Source organism: Fukomys damarensis, unplaced genomic scaffold, assembly GCF_012274545.1.
Source record: "Fukomys damarensis isolate Sample0158 unplaced genomic scaffold, DMR_v1.0_HiC HiC_scaffold_8, whole genome shotgun sequence".
In the NCBI taxonomy this organism is placed as follows: domain Eukaryota; kingdom Metazoa; phylum Chordata; class Mammalia; order Rodentia; family Bathyergidae; genus Fukomys; species Fukomys damarensis.
Window position 1 is genome coordinate 26418380 of NW_022900920.1, and position 18753 is coordinate 26437132.

At 41.7% G+C, this 18753-nt stretch overlaps 1 protein-coding gene across 3 annotated transcripts in view; it reads left to right on the top strand.

Moving 5' to 3' along the window:
• Positions 1–6: 6 nt before the first annotated feature.
• Positions 7–18753, top strand: part of Xpnpep1 (X-prolyl aminopeptidase 1) — a 67432-nt gene continuing 48685 nt past the window's right edge. The window contains exons 1-3 of one of the 3 annotated variants that reach the window (XM_010634652.3): positions 7–85; positions 6031–6119; positions 12430–12554. In XM_010634652.3, the coding sequence (XP_010632954.1) occupies positions 12438–12554 (117 nt within the window). In that variant the 5' untranslated portion in view covers positions 7–85; positions 6031–6119; positions 12430–12437. Of the gene's footprint in view, positions 86–111; positions 322–6030; positions 6120–12429; positions 12555–12910; positions 13024–18753 lie in introns of those variants that run through there. The other 2 variants (XM_010634651.3, XM_019209037.2) reach the window with 2 other exon arrangements.

Consider the following 18753-nt stretch of genomic DNA (forward strand, 5'->3'; position numbering starts at 1 on the left):
GCTCGGCCGCAGGGCTGTGTCCGTCACCGCCCAGCCCCGGGAAGGCCGGCTGCGGCTGGAAGTTGGCCTCTCTTGGGTCGCTCCGGTACGGGACGGGAGCGAACCCCTGCCCTGCCCCCCATCCCGGCAGTTTGGGCTCCACGTTACAGCCCTAGTTCTGGTACCTGCATTTGATGCCTTGTTGATCTTCAGTGCCAGGAAGATAGGCAGCCGCGGGGCCCTCCTCACCCGTCCGCGGTCAGAGGCTGTGTTAGGGAATGGTTGGGGTGCTCTTAAGGAAAACCCGGCGGTAGCCTGCCCTGCATTCCTCTTGGCCACAAGGTGAGAAGGATCATCCCCCGGCCTTAATTTAAACATGTGGTTTAAGCAGCCAGGGTACATCGATCAGAGCAGCTAAGCAAGTGGGCACCAAGAGAAACGAACAAACTTCTCCAGGTCTAGACTACACACTCTCTGCCGTCCACAGGAGTTTCCACCTGCCCATTCATGACTTGAGTGAATTCACACCACGGTTTGTACCTGTGTTTGGTAGTGGATAGATGTCAAGCCCTCCTCGACCTGGATTTGTCCCTGCTACAACCTGTTAGGGGTGAGCAGACAGCCAGGCCCACACTGTGGCTGGTGTGGTGAACGTCCACGTGAAAGAGCTTCTGTAAGGTTGGTTCAGGGCCGGAATCAGGCAAGTGGTAATGTTAGACTGTGGGCTGAAAAGAAGCCTTTCGGACCAAGCTAGTCCCCGAGATTTGTAGAACCACAGTATTTTAGGCACAGAAGAGACTTTTGACATAAGCTGCTGGGCTGAGGGGATGCCATTTGTCCCAGGTGCCTTACCTAAGTGGTAACTTCAATGAGGACATCTTTTAGTTGAAGCGGGGGAAACTGTAATCAGATTGACTTAGGTGAGGTGGGGTTGGGCTGGTTTCTAGTGCACCCGAGTCCAGAAGCATCAATACTAGCATCAGACTTGGCCTCTCCCTTGAATCTTTTGGCTCCTATTTCTTCAGTGTTGGCTTGTATTTCTCATGCTGGCTTTCTTCTGAGTTACAGACACATAACACCAGCAGAGTCCTCATTCCTAACAGTTGTAGAAGTCCGGATCTGATTCTTGCTGGGCTGACTTTATTGTATCCATCCCTGAAGCAGTCATTATAGCCAGAGGGATGGATTGACCAGACCTGGGTTCCATAACCTGGGTTCCAGTGGGTAAGTGGTTGTCCAGGCCCTTGGACTGAAATAGCAAAGGGACATTCTCAAAACAAAGGTACTCATCGCAACAAGGAGGGATGAGTTCTAGGTAGATGGAGACAGCATTGCCTACTTTTTCACCCGAAGGAACTCGTTCTGGTTTACCTTTGTCTCATCTCATCACCACCACGCCCAGCCAAATCAGAACTGCCTCTCATCACCAGATGTGACTGAGATTCTTGGTCCTTGTTTTGCCCCATCTTGAGCATTGGGCCTGTATCATTTTTATCATGGACTGAGGGTAGGATTGGGAGTAAGCACCCAGAATTCTGCTCGGATTTCTTTTAAAAAGTGGGAGGAAAACCTGTAGCTTTGTAGGGTGGCCATAACCGTAGAGATTGAACAGGAAGTTCCCTGCATGCTCTTTCGTACTTAGCTACCTCATGGCTCATGATAACTTGGAGAAGGTGTAGGCTGAAGAGGAGAGGGAAGAGCACTGATCTGGAAGTTGGGAAGCTTGGGGTCTGGTTCTAGCTCTGTCACCGGAAGTGTCGAACAAGTCATCTGATCTGTTTCTCCATTTCTTTGACTAGACAAGTGAGTCAGGTATCTGTGAGGTACATTCTCTTAGCTCTAGTATTTAATGATAGACCTGATTCAACAACTTGCACTTATCAAAATGAGTGAAGGGTGGATGGTTCTTGGACTCTACAGTAGAGACCAAATTCTGACAAGAACAGGGCAGCTGTAGTATTTAGATGCCTGTGGCTCCTCAGATCCTGACAGATGTGGAGGTGGAGAAGTTTACCTGGAGAGCTTGAGCTATGGCTTTGGTCTTGGCTTTGCAAGGTGTATGATCTGTGATCCATGGTAGGTTATCCTTGTTTCTTCTCCTGTAAAATCAGATTGATTTTTTTTTTTTTTTTGAGACGGGGTCTCACCATGTAAGTTTAGGTTGCCCTGGAACTCACTGTGTAGCCCAAGCTGGTCTTGGACTCACAGAGATCTTTCTGCCTCAGGCTCCTGAGAGCTGGGAATAGAGGCTTGCGCCGCCATGCCCAGCCAAATCAGAACTGCCTCTGGACAACCTCTTCCTACCTATCTAGTCCCATGTGTGAACCAGTTATTGGGACCAGGGAGAGAGAGGTGGCAGGGAGGGGGGAAAAGGGAAAAGGGGAAGGGGGCAGAGAATGAGAGAAAAGGAGGGAACTTCCTTTACTCACTATCAACTTACATATATTTGTGGGAAATTGTGAGAATATAGTTTGTGTTCTTATCCAAGAAGGAAGGTGTAGGCATTTATAGCGACTTTATTGTTATATAAATTATGAATGATACAATTAATCTGTTAAAGTATTTAGTTCACTGAGTTGCATAGCTATTAACACAGTCGATTTCCAGGCATCTTCCTCAGCCCCCACATCAGTCTTGTACCCATTAGTATCATTCCTCGTTTCTCCTGACCCCCACTGAGCCCTTGCCAGCCCCTAGTCTTTCTATCTCTATAGATAGAATCATATACCATGTGGTCTTTTGTGACAGGCTTTTCTTTCCCCTTCATCGTAATTTTTTTCAAGGTTCACCTATGTTGTACATCTGATTTTTTTTTTTTTGCCAAATACTATTCCATTATATCATTGTATACCTAGATCTTTTTTATTTGTTCATCAGTTAGTGAACATTTGTATTGTTTCTGTTTTTTTGGCTATTACAAATAATGCAGCTATGGGTATTTGTACATTTCTTTTGTGTGTGTGTGTGTGTGTGTTTGGTAACGGGATCCAACTCAGGACCTTGAGCTTGCCAAACAGGTGTGTCACCACCGAGTTACATCCCCGGCCCCTTTTTAAAATTTTTATTTAAATTTTTTATTTAAATTTTTTTTTGGTGCAGGGGATTGATGACAAGGCATTGTGTGTGCATGGAAGGTAAGCATTCCACCAATGAACTACATATCCAGCCCTGTATTTATGGATGAGTGTTTTCAGTTTTCTTGAGCATATTCTTGGGAGTAAGATTATTTGAGCTGTATGCTAACCCTGTGGTTAATCTCTTAAGGAACCGTCAGACTGAATTCCAGAGCTGCACCACCATTTTACATTTCTACTAGCAATATCTGAGGGTTCTCGTTTTCCACATCACTTACATGTTATTGTCTTTTTTTTTTTTTTTTTTTTTTTTTTTTTTTTAAATTAAATTTGGGACCTTGTGCTGTGCCTGTGCTGTGCCAGGCACGCCCAGCACCACTGAGCTAAATCCCTGGCCCATGTTATTGTGTTTTTCATTATTACCCTCCTAGCAAGTATTAAGTGGTATCATTGTGGTTTTGATCACACCTGTCTAATAACTAATGATATGGAGCATCTTTTGTGTGGTTTTTGGCCATTTCTCACTGGAGAAATGTCTGTTCCTGTTCCCATTTTAAAATTAGGTGATTTATCTTTTATTGTTGAGTTATTCTTTATATATTTTGGATACTAGATTCGGGATACTAGATACAGATTGGCAAATATTTTCTCCAATTTATGGGTCATCCTACTTTCTTGATGGTATCTCTCTCTCTCTCTTTTTTTTTTTTTTGGTTTTTTGAGACAGGGTCTCACTATGTAGTTGAGACTGACCTGGAACTCACTATGTAGCCCAGGCTGGTGTCAAACTCACAGCGACCCTCCTGCCTCAGCCTCCGGAGTGCTGGGATTATAGGCGTGCATCTCCATGCCTGGCTCTTGATGGTATCTCATGAAATGTAAAAGCTTTTAATTTTTTTCCTTTAAGTTTATTGGTACATTTTAGGCATACAATACAGTTACATTCATCATTGGGAACTTGTACCCTTACATTATTTATCTTGGTTCTTATTTTTTCCCCATTCCCCCGCCCTCCCTTTAACCCCTCACCACTAGGGAAAAGGAAGGAAGGGAAAGGAAAAATATGAGGAAAGGTAAAAGCTTTTAATTTTGATGAAGCCTAGTGTATATCTATTCTCTTGCTTATATTTTTGATGTTGTATTTTAAAAATCACAGTCAGACATTTTCACCAGTGTTTTCTTTTAAGGATTTTATAATTAATTTTCTATATTTATGTCTGTGAAGCTTTTTTTTGAAAAAAATTTGCTTTGGAGGCAGGACCTACTATGTAGTTCAGGCTTGAACTCACTCTGATCCTCCTGCTGAAGCTTCCCAAGTGCTGGCATTACACATGTGTGCCACCATGCCAGGCAATAAATAGCATACTGAAGAATTCTGTTCCTTTCCTGCTCTTCCATTTATGTCCTCCTTTATCCATCATTGGGCATCACTTTGTTTCAATGGGAGCAAAGCAAAACCAAAATCCAGCAGCATCTAGGGCCGGTTGTGATGAGCCGTGAATCGAAAGGGCTTGGGCAGCCCTGCCTCTCTAGGTTTGCTGGTTGCAGCCCATGTGGCCGCTCTCTTTTGGGCTGGCTCCACTCGGTGCCTCTCATCTTCCTCGGAAGATGTTCCACATTCCTGGCATCTCCAACTTCCTGGAGTCTCGCTTCAAGCATCACCTTAGGGGCTTCTTGCAAGGACTGTGACCTTATCATGTCTGATTCTGTCGCTGCCTGTTCCTTTCTTTTAAATCCTAGTGGCAGCTTCTGTGACCCCCACCCCCCCATAACTTTTGCATTTAGCAGCACTGTCTGTTTGGATGATGCCAAGGTCTGTCACTAGCTTGAGCTGCCTCCCTAACTCCTCTTGGGCCACAGTTGTGGCTTCTGAGTACCTGGATGGCTGGAGTTGGCAGCTCACTTCCTGAAAAGGCTCTGTGCCATGGGGTCTCTCTTGCCAAAGCAAAGACTTTTAAAGCAGTTTACCTTTTTATACCCTTGAGCCTGTGATGGTTTACATCTGGCCATTGTGCTGATGCGAATGAAGTACTTGGCATCTTTTTTAATGCTAATCATTTTTTGCAGTTGTGCTCTCCTTTCCCCTTAACTTTATTAGTGTTTCTTTTTTTGCCAAGTTGCAAATTTTTCATATCTTGCAGTTTGGCTTTTTACTCCTGATTCTCACCATAAAGTTGGCTGAAAGCCTCCCCCCTGTACCCATGTCACAATCTAAATGTTGGGCTGACTGGCTTGAAATTTTTTCTGCCAGATTCATTAGTCCATCATCTTTAAATTCAGCTTCAGATAAAGTTTTAGGACATGAGGAAAACATAGACAAATTCCTTGCTAAAATGAAATACTCAGGGTATCTGGTCCAGTTTCTTCTTTCTTTTTTTCTTTTTCTTTTTTGGTAACTGGCCCTCTGCTTACAGCATTTTAAGCCTTCTCTAGCTAGCATCTCCAAACCTTTCTAAACTGCCACAAAACAAATTCCAAAGGATTAGGAACTGTAAGGCTAACTAGGGTCACATCAATGACCTGTCTAGCAAATATGAGGATTGCTATCCCAAAAGGAAAATTTGAAAAGAATTATAGGATAAAGACCTAAAATGGTTCAGTTGCTAATTGTAGGACACAGTGAAAGAATAGGACATCATAAACAAAAAATGGGCAAATGTGAAACAGAACCGAACAGAACTTATACAAGTGAGCAATAATCATTGAAAGTAAAATCTTTTTAGATGGAATAGACATGGCTGAAGAGAATTTGTGACATTCAAGAACGGAAATTTTATTTGCCTGCCATGGTAGTCCTGCCGCTTGGAGCTTTATCAGAAACTTGTGTTTATTCCGTCACTGATACTGACTGGGTGAGCATTCGTCTGACTCACCTGAGAGTGCTAGGTCAGGTTGATGTTTTCTGCCCCTAAGTTTGCCACTGTGTTACGCCTGCTGTGGTCAAAGTCTGCAACCTTCTGCTCTTTCTCTTTTTAAGGACGAATCACCAGGATTTTCAGCTGAAAAACTTAAGAATAGTTGACCCTACCGAGGTGACACACTCAGGAGACGCAGGTGCAGAAACAGGTAACAGTAGTTTTGTCTTTAAAGTAGATGGAACATTTCAAAAGGATTTTAGATTCCTGCCCTGACACTTAAGTTGAGTGAGAAGAAACGTTGTGGCATTTGTAATTGATTGTGTTTGGGGGTGAGGATCTGAAAATTAAAAGTCATTTTGTCCTTTGGCTTCCTGGATGGTTGGTTATTGTTTGATATTTTTACCACTTTATTTTAGGTAATAAGTTAGAGAATTATAGTTTTTTTTGGTGGGGTTTCTTTTTTTTTGTACTTTTCATTCTTGTGGGGGATAAGTAGTAGTTGTGGTGGTGGAGGTAGGTTATTATTCAAAATGTTCTATTATAGTTTTTTTAATCTTATACTTTACCTCTCATTAGATATAGTCCCTTATTGATTACTTTAGAAATTAGTTTTCAGCCTTTCATCAGATTCTGAAATGAGAAAATACTTTATTTTGCTTTATGAATTGAATAGGCATATAGGAAAATATTTTTTGGAATTAATTCCTGGGACCATCCTTTCTCCCTAGAACTTATTATTATTATTTTTTTTAAGTACTGGGGATTTAACTCAGGACCTTGCACTTGCCAGGCAGACGTGGTGCTGCTGAGTTAAATTCCAGGCCCAGAATTTAATTCACTATCTGATAAATTGCTAGAAATCTGAATTCTGAAAAGTATTGTATAATTGTACTCCCATCCCAAGTAAGCTAGTGCTTTTCTGTACACTTCCCAGGAGAAACACATTTCCTTTTAGCTGACTGAAACCTTGATCCCTTGAAGTGCTAAGAAACAATGGCTATCTGATCTTTCTTTAGAGTAGCAGGGCTGTGAACTGACACAGGCAATTTTAGTTCTTCTTTCTTTAAAAATACAGATGTACCTGACACATTTTGGGCTACAATAAGAAGTAGAAGAAGGGGGAAGAAAAATCGGATAAAGTAGGAAGTAAAGGAAAAAAGGAATTGAATCATCAAACTTAGGGTTGGAAGATAAGTTTTAAAAATTTATATATGAGGAAATAAGAGTTTTAGTTGTCCTAGGTTGTAGGTGCCAGCTGTGGACTAGGGCCCACATGTTTTGATTCTGCCGGTCCTAGAATGCTGAAAAGCTTTTAAGTCCCCCAGATGATGTGGTGGTAATGGAGTTTGGGCGTGAGAAGTGGATAGACCTTGGGTCCTGGTTCCTGATGATCCACCTGCCTGGGCAGCTACTTAACTTCTTTCAGTTCCTGTTTCTTTATATGTAAAATGGGAAGAGTGAAACCTCTCATTAGAGGAATTTTGGAAGAATTAGCCATTAATGTATGAGTCCTCAGCCCGCCCTTAGCTGTGAAACAGAAACAAACTGCTGCCTCTAAAGCTGTTGATGCTGGAAGAGCATCTGTGCATGTGTTAAGGTGCTGAAATTGGAGCGAAACAGCTCCTTCTATTCTTACAAGACGTGTGGAGGTCCCAGCTGGTGTTTCAGATCTACATTCAAATATTTTTTGAGCTTCTATAATATATTAGATGTTGTGCATGGTACTTTCTCGCACATTACTCCTTTTAATTTTTTCCACCCAGCGCGGTAAATATGTTGTGCTGTCATGTGCAAGCATTGAAAAGTCTTGTTTGTGATAAAAACCAAGGGTTTGGGATCTTTTTTCTAAAAGCAGATTCATATATGTAAGACATTTCAATGAGTCATTGTCTTTAGGGGATGCTTTAAAAATGCCTGGCAGTGTGTAGACTAACGTTACATCATGGATTAGGCCTGTTGCTCTTGGCTTTCCACTTCTCTACACACTTTGCTTAGCCTTTGGCTGCTTTTGATATTTCTGAAAAATACGAGGGTGTGGAATGAGCAGATGTTATAATGCAGCATCTTCTAAGTTTCTAGCTTTCTTCTTTCACTGAAGATTTATTACAGTTCATTTTGTAGGGTCTAAAAGTCATGAACAAAAAGTTGTGATGGTCAGCTATTACTTAGTGAGCATAGGTTTGTGTCAGGTGCTGAGCTAGACACCTGGTTACAGAAAGGACATTGTGCCTGATTTAGGGGCCGTGCATACACTGCTGTCACGCCACTCAGCACATTGCATTTATGGTTATTGTATATGTAACTCTAATAATTGTAAGTACTTATGTAACATTTATTATGTGTCAGGCACACTAAGTGCTTCAGAGAGAATGACTAATTTTATCTTCATAAAATTACCCTACTGGAGTTAGCAGTCACAGCTTTCACCTCCTCCCATCTTTCGTATTTTTTTAACTGCTGCCTTCTCAATGACTGACACTTACAGTCTTGCCAGTTTTGTCTTTCTTTAGCTCCAGCTGCTCACCCATTGAGTTACTTGCAAGGCCTCTTTTTTGGCCACTGCTGTTGCAGCCACCACTGCCTATTGTATTTACCTCAGTAGTAGGTGTCTCCGCTACCACAGCCATGACTTCAGCCATTACCTGTTGCTGTCTTCCTTACATTCACTGTTGCTTTCCCTGCTTCTTACCACATCCTGATGGTTGTGCTATGGGGAGCACTTTTATCCTGTCTGATGTAGGTGACAAAAATGTGGTTGCGTTTGATTAAGGAGACCAACTGGATGTGATAGGTTTGAAGGATGAGAAGGGAAGAAGAAGGGTGGTGTTGAGTTGTGATGGGGGCCGGTGACATAGTGGAGAGAAGTAAATACAGTAATACCTCGGTTCACAAATGCTTCTGTTTGCGAACAGTTTGGTTCACAAAAATGTTTGGTAGAATTTTGCTTCTGTTCGCAAACTGCGTCGGGTGACAAGCACAATGAGGGCCATCTTCCCACACAAATACAAAGGCATCCATCTTTCCCCGAATCATAAAACGAATTATAGTTTGTATACTGAATTCCACTGTAGTAGAGAGGTGCTGTTACTGCTCATGCCTCGGAGGTGGCCTAGTGGGTCAGACAAGAGGAAGAATGTAGTGATGGATGACACAAGGTGGTGGTAAGGGAGCAGGTCATGGTAACCAGGAAGCAGAAGAGATCTTTGGCCAGACTCACTGTTCCTTTATGATTTTCAGTTTTAACTGAGGAGGCTATGCTGGCCATTGCTTAGCTTTATTGTTGAGATTAGTGACAGTATTGATATATATTGATAACCAATACTACAAACATTATAGTTGGTGTCATCAAAATCTCTCAGTCTAGATGTACCTAAATTAGAAGCCAAATTATATAAATTGCTGATCTTAAAAGAAACTATATTGAACTCTATCAGATATTTGCTTTTTAGAATTCCAGATGCCGAGGCTGTATTTTGGACCAGTTAAGTCAGAAGTTCCCCAGGGTTTTTTTGGTGGTACTGGGGATTGAACTCAGGACCTTGCACTTGCCAGGAAGGCGTGGTGCCACTGAGCCACATCCCCAGCCCTCCCCAGGTATTTTGAATGTGCACCTAGGGTTAAACCACTATTCCAAAAGAAGTCTTCATTTTTGTTTTATTCTTTAAAAAATGTTGACTTGCTTAGAAATATAGTTTGGAAGAATGACAAATCTATCTTGAATCTCCTAAAAGTTATCAGAGTAAAAATTTTTGGATGCCCATAATCTTAGGAGGTTGTAATAGGCTTCACTTGGGCCTGAATGAAGTTTGACATATGAACTTAGATCAGACCAGATACTTCTGATCTCTGTTTGAGAGGTGAGGAGTTAGTTACAGGCTGAGTAGATTAGACAGAAGGAAAGGATGCCCTATGGATGAGGTGTATTCAAAGGCATTTGTAATGTGAGGGTCATGGAGATGCTTGAATCACGAGTAGGGAAGTTGTCAGTGATGCTGAGTACTTTGGTCTTCTGAGACTCCTCAGATGGTGCCCTGAGGCCTCCTGCTCTAGTTGTCCTTGTGTAGGTGATGAATGGGGCACTTTTTCTTTGAGTCTTTCAATCAGTATGGTACCTCGTAGGGGGATCTGTTGGAGTTAGCGAAGACAGATGAATTGTAAAAGTCCGGGGTGCTGGTGGTGAAATGGAAGAAGCAAATGAAAATGTTAAAGAACAAAAGGGGATGTAGTCAGTAGAATGTAAGCTGGGCTAGTGAGGATGTCAGTCCTTGAAAATAACCTGAGTATAATTTATGCAACTCCCTGTTGCATACGGCATTGTACAAGAGAATGTTTTTAGTTAAGTACTTTTTAAAACTTGTTAAAAAATGAGTTGGTGAAATCGAAAACACTGACACTATCAAATGCTGGTGAGGATGTGGAGCAACCAGAACTCTTGTTAATTGCTGGTGAGAATGCAAAATAATACAGCCACACTGGAAGACAATTTGTCAGTTGCTTATAAAACTAAATAAACCATCTGATCCAGCAATCAAATTCCTTGGTATTTACCCAAAGGAGTTAAAATCACAAAAACCTGCTCATGCATGTTTATAGCAGCTTTATTCATAATTACCAAAAAGCGGAAACAACCGAAATGTCTTCCAGTAGGTGGTAGGTAGTCTATAGTACATCCAGACGTTGGAGAATTATTCAGGAATGAAAAGAAATGTGCTATCAAGCCATGAAAACACATGGAGGAAGCTTAAATGCATATTACTAAGTGAAAGAACCTACCTCTTGTGTGATTCCATCTATATGACATTCTGGAAAGGACAGACCTATAGAGAAAGTAAGAAAGATCAGTTGTTGCAGAGGACTTGTGGGGAGAGAGGGATGCATGGATTTAACACAGAGATTTTTAGGCCAGTGAAAATATTCCATATATTAAAATAGTGAATACGTCATTATGCATTTGTCAAAATCCAGAGACTGTACAATAACAATGAAATGAAAAGTAAGCTATGGACTTTGGGTGATAATGATGGATCTGTGTAGTTTATTAATTTAACAAATGTACCACACTGATGGGGGATGTTGATAGTGGGAGAAGCTGTATATATGGTCGGGGGCTGGGGCTTTGTGAGAACTCTGTGCTCATTGTTGTGTGCCTGTAACTGCCCTTATACTCTGTCTTTAAAGATAATGTTGGTATCTTAACTTAATGTTAAGTCTGTGTTTAAAGATGGTAAGTTGGTAAAACTCATTGTTCTACTTTAAATTCTAATCATATAGTTTTGTGCTGATAGTATATGAGTTTGTAGTAAAATACACACAATTACTAGTCTTTGTTGGCTTTCTGTGAAGTCACTTTGTTGTGTATTCATGGGACTACAGCTATAATGTTTATTAGAATTGTTAATTGATATCAGTATTTGCTGAGAACAGATCTTTTTGAAGAACCAGCTGAAGTGCTTAAGTCAGCTTATATCATCTGTGCCTGCTTTACAGAGAAATAGTTTCTTATACTCACTAGGAAGCAGTGTGCTTTGATTTTGTTAACATACATATTTGTAAAAGATGAAGACGTCTAGGGGCCACATTTAAGGTTCCTCACATTTCTTTTGACTTGTGCTTTTCTGTTTCTGTTTAGTGTTTTGTAAAGCTGCTGACTTCAGCTCTGGCTTTTCTTTGGTTGATAGACCCCTCTGGGTCCTTTGGGACTTCTTGTGTCTAATCCACCAAGCTATATTTTAGAGAGGAAAACATGAAGGCCTTGGTCCCCTTCTCTCTGAGGTTGTGCATAGGTGGTACTAGATAGTCACTAGAATAAAAGGCTTAAAACTGACCTTTTACGCCAAATCTGTGGTTGGCTAGTTAAGAAAAACTTTATAAAATGTACTTGTTTTAGAGCAGATTAACTTCAGCGGCAGAAAAACACCAGAAGATGATACTTAGTCACTCCAAATTCACTTACCCCAAAGTAACCACTATTAAAACTTAGGCAACTGTCTTTCTAGAAACTTCTCCTTAGGTATATATGTGTACAATATTAAGCAAGAACCATTTATATGTGTTCTTTTGTAGTCTGTTTAATTACCCACCAGAGTTGTGTAGGCATCTTCACAAATCAAATATAGATATGTATAATATTTTCTTAGGTCTGTGTTATTGTTAATAGTTGCTTAGTGTACTGTTTTATGTATTAAATAGTTTATTTAACTATTTGTTTTACCACTATAAACAAAGACCAACATCTGTATATTTATACACTTGTTTTAATTATCTCCTTAGAATAAATTCCTAGATGAGAAGAGGTAAGGTAAACAACCAATTTGGAAATGGGTATTAGTTGCTCCAATTTCTTGGCTCATAATGATGTTTGGAAGTAGTATTTAAGAACTGGCAGTGTTGAGCTTGGTCTGGTAGTAGGGCTAAACTTGGGGTGGAACAGAATGTGGCAGGCACCTAGCTTGCTTTGAGCTTGTCATTGAATTGCTGGAGCCAGGCTTGTTTTGGAACAAATTTTTCTGTTATTGCAGACAGCAGAATGGCTCCAAAGGTGACTTCGGAGCTGCTTCGGCAGCTGAGACAAGCCATGAGGAACACCGAGTACGTGACTGAACCGATCCAGGCCTATATCATCCCGTCGGGAGATGCCCACCAGGTACTGAGTGGAGATGGGCCGAGGATGGGACTTGTTAGCTCCCCATTTCTTTTTGGTCTTCCCCCAGCTGTAATGTGTTTGTAGAATTCTAGTTGTCAGCCGATGGCCAAGCGTGTCTTCCAGGGTTTGACACAGGGACCTATATCTAAAAGGGTCTCACTGATTGCCTATACGGTCGGCTTTTCTTCCTTGTTTCCAGTGAATTCAGCCAGCTTTCAGTGAATTGTGAAAATGTTAGTGTATAAATTAAGGGACAGAAGTCTAGGAACTTTTTGTACTGATACACTCTATCCCATTTCCTGTGCTTACCCTGTTCCTAGCAGAATTGATTTCCTTGTCTCCCTTCTGCCCATCCAGATGGCCTCATTCCTCTGCATGGCCGCAGTGGATCTCTACTCTAGCAGTAACTAGGGATGATACCGAATACTGTCACTCACCCTCAGCCACCACTTTTGATGGGAGCTATTCAGTAAGTACACCAGAGAGAGTAGTGTTTAGAGAGACAGAGACCTCATGTGGAAGGGCTGAAAGGGCAGGAGGATGGAAGGACTCTAGGACCCACTCTGAAGGAATCAGCAAGTGTTTTAGTGCTTACTGGGTGGTAATGGTAGGGTTACAAATGTGACTCTAAGATTGAATTCCTGCCCTTACTCTCATTATAGTTTAGTGAGAGGTGAAATGATATACAAAGTGCTATTCCTCTGTAGAGTCATCTTTGTATTTTTTCCAGCCTTTGCTTATGTGCAGGGTTCTACCTTAGGTACTGTGCATGGTACAAAGATGGAAATTATTTCTGGTCTCAAGAAGCAAACAGTTCAGTAATAGCGTGAAGAACATACATACACATAACTCCACTGCTAGGCAGAATGTGGTGAGTGTTGGAAAAACAGACAGAGAGCCACAGAACTTTGAGGGTGTGAGGGTAGAGTGGCGGAGGGCTTCATAGAGCAGGGAGACATTTGAACAGACCTTGAAAAATGGTGCGGGTGGATAAGTAGAGGTGGGGGTAATGAAGGACGAAAAAATTCTAGGCGGGAAGATTAGTAGGAGCAAAGTCAGAGAAGCTGGAAGCTTCCAGAAAAAAATAGTGATAAGTTTCCCTTGACAAGAGCCCAGGGAAGTAAAACACTGTGTTGGGAAACAAGGCTAGTGTTTTAGGATTCTTCAGTTGCAGATGACAGAAACAGTTTCAGATACCTTGAGCAGACAAAGTGCTGTGTGAGGCCGAGGGGCAGAAACACTGCACAGGCACAGCTCCCTGCTCTGAGTGGTGCCTTCCGGAGTTGTACCTGTCAGCCCTCACACTGGGGTTCTGTAGACCCTCAGTATGGGGAGCAGCTGGCCCTGAGGGGGATCTGGGGTAGGGAGCGCACCTTCTGCTGCCTATCTATTTCTCTCATTCTCATACTGCAGTGTAAACCTGACAAGTACGTGTTATATCTCTTTATCTCTTATTTTCAAGATCCTTAATCTCAAATCCAGAGTCCCAAGTGAGAACCTGATGGATCCTGGTTGCACTGTATGTGTGTGTGTTTGTGTGTGTGTGTGGTCGTGTGGAACAAACCTGAGCAGAGGGGGTCTACCATAATGGAGAGAGTGGCAGATAAGGTTGTTACTGTAAGCGGAGCAAAGCCTTGAAAAGATAGCTTGTCTGGCTGCCCTTCTTTTGCCCCTTTCCAAAGGCTCTAGTCTCCAGGGTTTTGACAGTGCAAAGCCTGTGTTCATTTAGACCAGCCTCAAGGTTAGACCCTTGCCTGGAAACATGGGACTTCCTGTCCTCAGGAGCAAATGAGATGCTGAAGTGAATAAAAACAAGGGGTTGGAAGATTTGAAGAACAGTGTTCTTCAAACTGTGTCCTACAACATGCCTATTGTGTCTTCTAAGATGATATGCAGAAAACGTATTAATAGGCCTAGAAAATAGTTAAAATGTGCTCAACAGTTTTTTTAAATTAAAAAAAAATCGACATGAAATTTACTATTGTAGCCATTTAAAAATGTACAGTACTGTGGTGGTAATGTTATGTGCACATTGTTGTGTAACATATCTAGTACATTTTTATCTTGCGAAACTGAAATTCTGTACCCCTAGATGTGCCCGTAGTTGCTAAACAACAGCTCTGCTTTTTTTCTTTCTCCCTGCCCCTGGTAGCTACCGCTCTACTTCCTAAGAGTTTGACTTTTTTATATGCTTCATATAATTGGATCCATGTATGAGTTTTCCCCTAGTATGGGGGATTGAACCCAGGGCCTTTGACATGAGCTGCATTGCAGCCCTTAAAAAAATTTTTTTTTTTTTTAAAATTTGAGACAGGGTCTCAGTAGATTGCTGAATTGCTCAGGCTGGGCTTGAACTTGCAATCCTTTTACTTCAACTTCCCAGAAGGCTAGTACTGTAGGTGTGCGCTACCACCTTCTGCTGTATGATTTGCTGTTTGTGAGCGGCTTATCTCAGCACAGTGTTCTCAAGGTTTATCTGTGTACTATATTTCCCTGAAAATAAAACATGGGGTTTATATTAATTTTTGTTCCAAAAGACCCAATAGGGCTTATTTTCAGGGGATGTCTTATTTTTTTCAATTACAATCTACATTTATTAATGTATAACAGCCTACATTTATTCACTTATTCATGTACAAAGGTTTACATTTATTCAAATTCAGTCATGTCATCTTTTTCTGGAACATCATCATAATTCTCTAATCCCTAACAGAGCTCTCCTTAAATGAGCACTTTTTGTCCATGTAGCCTGCTTGTAGTACATTGGCAACGTACTTGTTAGTGATTTTATCCCAGGAAGTCTTCACCCAAGTCATGACCTCTTACAGGCTATGCTTTGCAAAGTTTCTGTTAAGTCAAGTATTAATTGAAGACTCACGAGATGGGAGTGGCTACAAAAATGATGACAATTAAGAACAATGGTCTGCAGAAAAGCAGTGAAAAATTGCGGGCACCAGAATTTGGAAAACGTTTTTTTATTTCACATGAGTGTATTAAGTACATCTGTGATAACATGTGATATATTGAATTATGAAGGTTCATGTTAGGTAGAACCACATCCCTTAATTATCAAGTATGCAATTTATTCTTGGATGTGTCTGTACTCTGGTTATTTGGCAGTAAGTCTTGAGTTCATCTGTTTACAGAGGCATTTCCCTCATATCTGAAGGTGCCCGCTTGGGTATTTACAAATACTTGATTATAAGTTGTATTATTGTGTATTTTTATCAATAATGTTTATACTTAATTATATATTAATAATATTATTTTATAATTCAGTGTCTGCTGTGTGGTCCAGTGGATGTACCAAATTGTCCAAGTGGCTGACGATCCTCACTGGGACTTATTTTTGGAATGGGGCTTATATTATGAGCATCCTGAAAAATCATGCTCGGGTTATTTTCCAGTTAGGTCTTATTTTCAGGGAAATACGATGTGACAGGATCTGACAGGTATAAGGTGCGACTGCTGGATTTCCATTTGACTCACGCCCCATCCTGATGTGTACTCATTCACTGTAAAGAGGGGCATAGAGTGTTCAGCATTTTCTAGACTTAAATGTTTATGGAATTCCCACCTCATCTCAGGGATGGAGTAGGGACTCTGCCTCCATTAATTCATAATAGCACTTCTGGTACTGGGACGGGTTAGAACGTGCTCCTCGAGGAAGCCAGAGGAAGGAGAGGTCACAGTGGGAGGCGCTGGTGAGGAGGGTGAAGCGGGAGGTCAGCCAGCGTCAGGTGTGCTGAGGGCACATCGCTGGCAGTTCAGCCTGGCTGCATGGAGAAGTGGACAATCAAGCTAAAAGTGGTTGGAGGCATGTGAGGAGACCGTGGAGTCTGGTACACACTTGTTTGATTTAGTAGGCAGCTGGGAGATGAGAAGAGCCTGGCTGGATTTAGGGTTTGAGTTTGTCACGAATCCTTCCACTGTTTGCTTTGGAGAAGAACATGAACCTGAATGAGCACCAGCTTCACCGAAGCCACCTTTTCATCTTGACCTCAGTCCGGATGACTAAGGAGGTAACCGGCATGTCTTGGGGCTGAGTCGTGGGAGCAGTCTTAGATGGCAGAGGTGCTGGCTACCCTATTTGAGAAGGGTAGGGGCTGGGGATTTAGCTCGGCGGCACCTTGCCTGCCTTGCAAGTGCAAGGTCCTGAGTTTGATCCCTAGTACAGGGGAAAAAAGGGCAGCCCTGGCCTTTGTCCTGAAGGAATTTCTTTTTGTTCTCTGTGGGTGCCTCTGACGAGCCATTTGCTGCCTCCTGTTGGTCCCAGGCCTTAGCTCTTAATACTTGGGCTGCATGTGTCGTGGATTCTCTGTGGCGTTCATCGGTGGAGTTTTTATCGGCTGCCTTTGAAACACTGGGCAGGCTGATTTGAGTGCAGCCACTCTTAGCTCAGGGTGGGCAGGTGGTGGTGCTTACTACTATAGCACATCGGCTAGGGGTTTGTTGGAGCTGTTCAGAACACCCCAGCCCTGTCCTGGACCCAACAGCCCTTGAGTGATACTGCAGCAGTCCTCTAAAGGAAGGCTCGCAGGCTGCCGTGGAGCCCCAGCCAAAGACTCCTGAGAGCTCTGCTTCACATGTGAACCTTGGCCCCCAGGGGTGGCCTCGGTCACCGGAGGTTGACCTGTAGTGCTGCTTGAAAGAAAAAGTGAATGTTTGGAGGTTTTATAGTCTTTGTATTTCAAGTTTGGTTTTCTTTTGCCTGGGGTTGCAATTACAGTCTGTGCAACCTGTGTATTTACTAGTAGGGAAGCCAGTGTAGGCCATGTTGGTCTTGATAGACTTGATAGACTTACTAGTCTTGAGTTCGGTTGCCCAGCCTTCTTTTTTTGTCATCATTAAGCTGGTTTTTGAATACTGTGAAGACTTTTTCATCTTTGAAAAATTGAAACATACTGTTTATACATCTTTCTTTCTTTCTTTTTTTTTTTTTTTGAGACAGGGTCTCACTATGTAGTTGAGACTGACCTGGAACTCACTGTGTAGCCCAGGCTGGTCTTGAACTCACAGTGATCCTCCTGCCTCAGCCTCCCCAGTGCTGGGATTACAGGTGTGCGCCACCATGCCCGGCTTGTTTATACATCTTAAGAGGGAGCAGCATGGTAATTTAATACACATATATGAGAGGTAATTGAAAGATATGGTGAGTATTTCTATTAAAAAAAACTACAGTAAAAGACACATTGCCAAGAATGATGGGATAAGTATATTCAAAATGAGGGGAAGTGTTTTGAATATTTTGAGAGGGATTAATAGCAGTGTATGTATCTGTCACTGTAATAACTTAAAAAAAAATTAAACATTCACTGTATTTTTTGATCACCCCTCATTGATGAAATATTTACAGCAATTTCTGTGCAAAATAGAGTGGGGACTTGGAGTTTATCTCAGTGGTTTTGCTGCCTGCCTCGCAGCAAGTGCAAGGACCCAAGTTCGATCCCTGGTACCAAACAAACAAACAAACAAAACCTTCAAAACTAAGAGTGTGTTCTCATCCATCTTATTTACTGGATCTGGCACTCTGTGACTTCTGATTCTTCCCCAAAGTCAAAATGACCATGAAAGGTAAATGTTTTGAAAGTGGCAACCATGACAGCACAACTAAAGACACTCATGAAAGACAACTTCTGGAACTGCTTCAGAAGATCACAAGAATGATGGGATGAGTGTGTCTGAAGAGAGGGGACTATTTTGAAGGGAATTAATGGCAGTGCATCTTTTACTGTTGTAAATTTAAAAAAATTAAACATTTTCTATATTTTTTGGTTATACTGTATTCAGTGTGCAAGAATCAAATCAGGATCATAAACCTTCTAAAAATCTCTTTAAACATTAATCATTTTTACAGGTCAGAAATTTCATATTCTTCTAGTCATATGAAATATATCCTAGGTTATTTTGTCCAGTAGTTACCATATTGTGCTATAGAAAAGCTAAAACTAAATTCTCCTCTCTGTGATTTGGTGCCCCTTATTCAACTTGTTTCTATGCCCTGCCTGTCCCAGTCTGTAGTGACTACTATTCCATTCTGTTCTGTGAGACTGACTGACTAGTTTCTGCAGAGAAGTGGGAGCATGTGGTATTTTTCTATCTGTGGCTGACTTATTTTACTAAACATAATACTGTCCAGTTCTACTCATGTTGCTGTACATGACAGGAGTCCCTTTGTGGCTGAATAATATTCAATTTA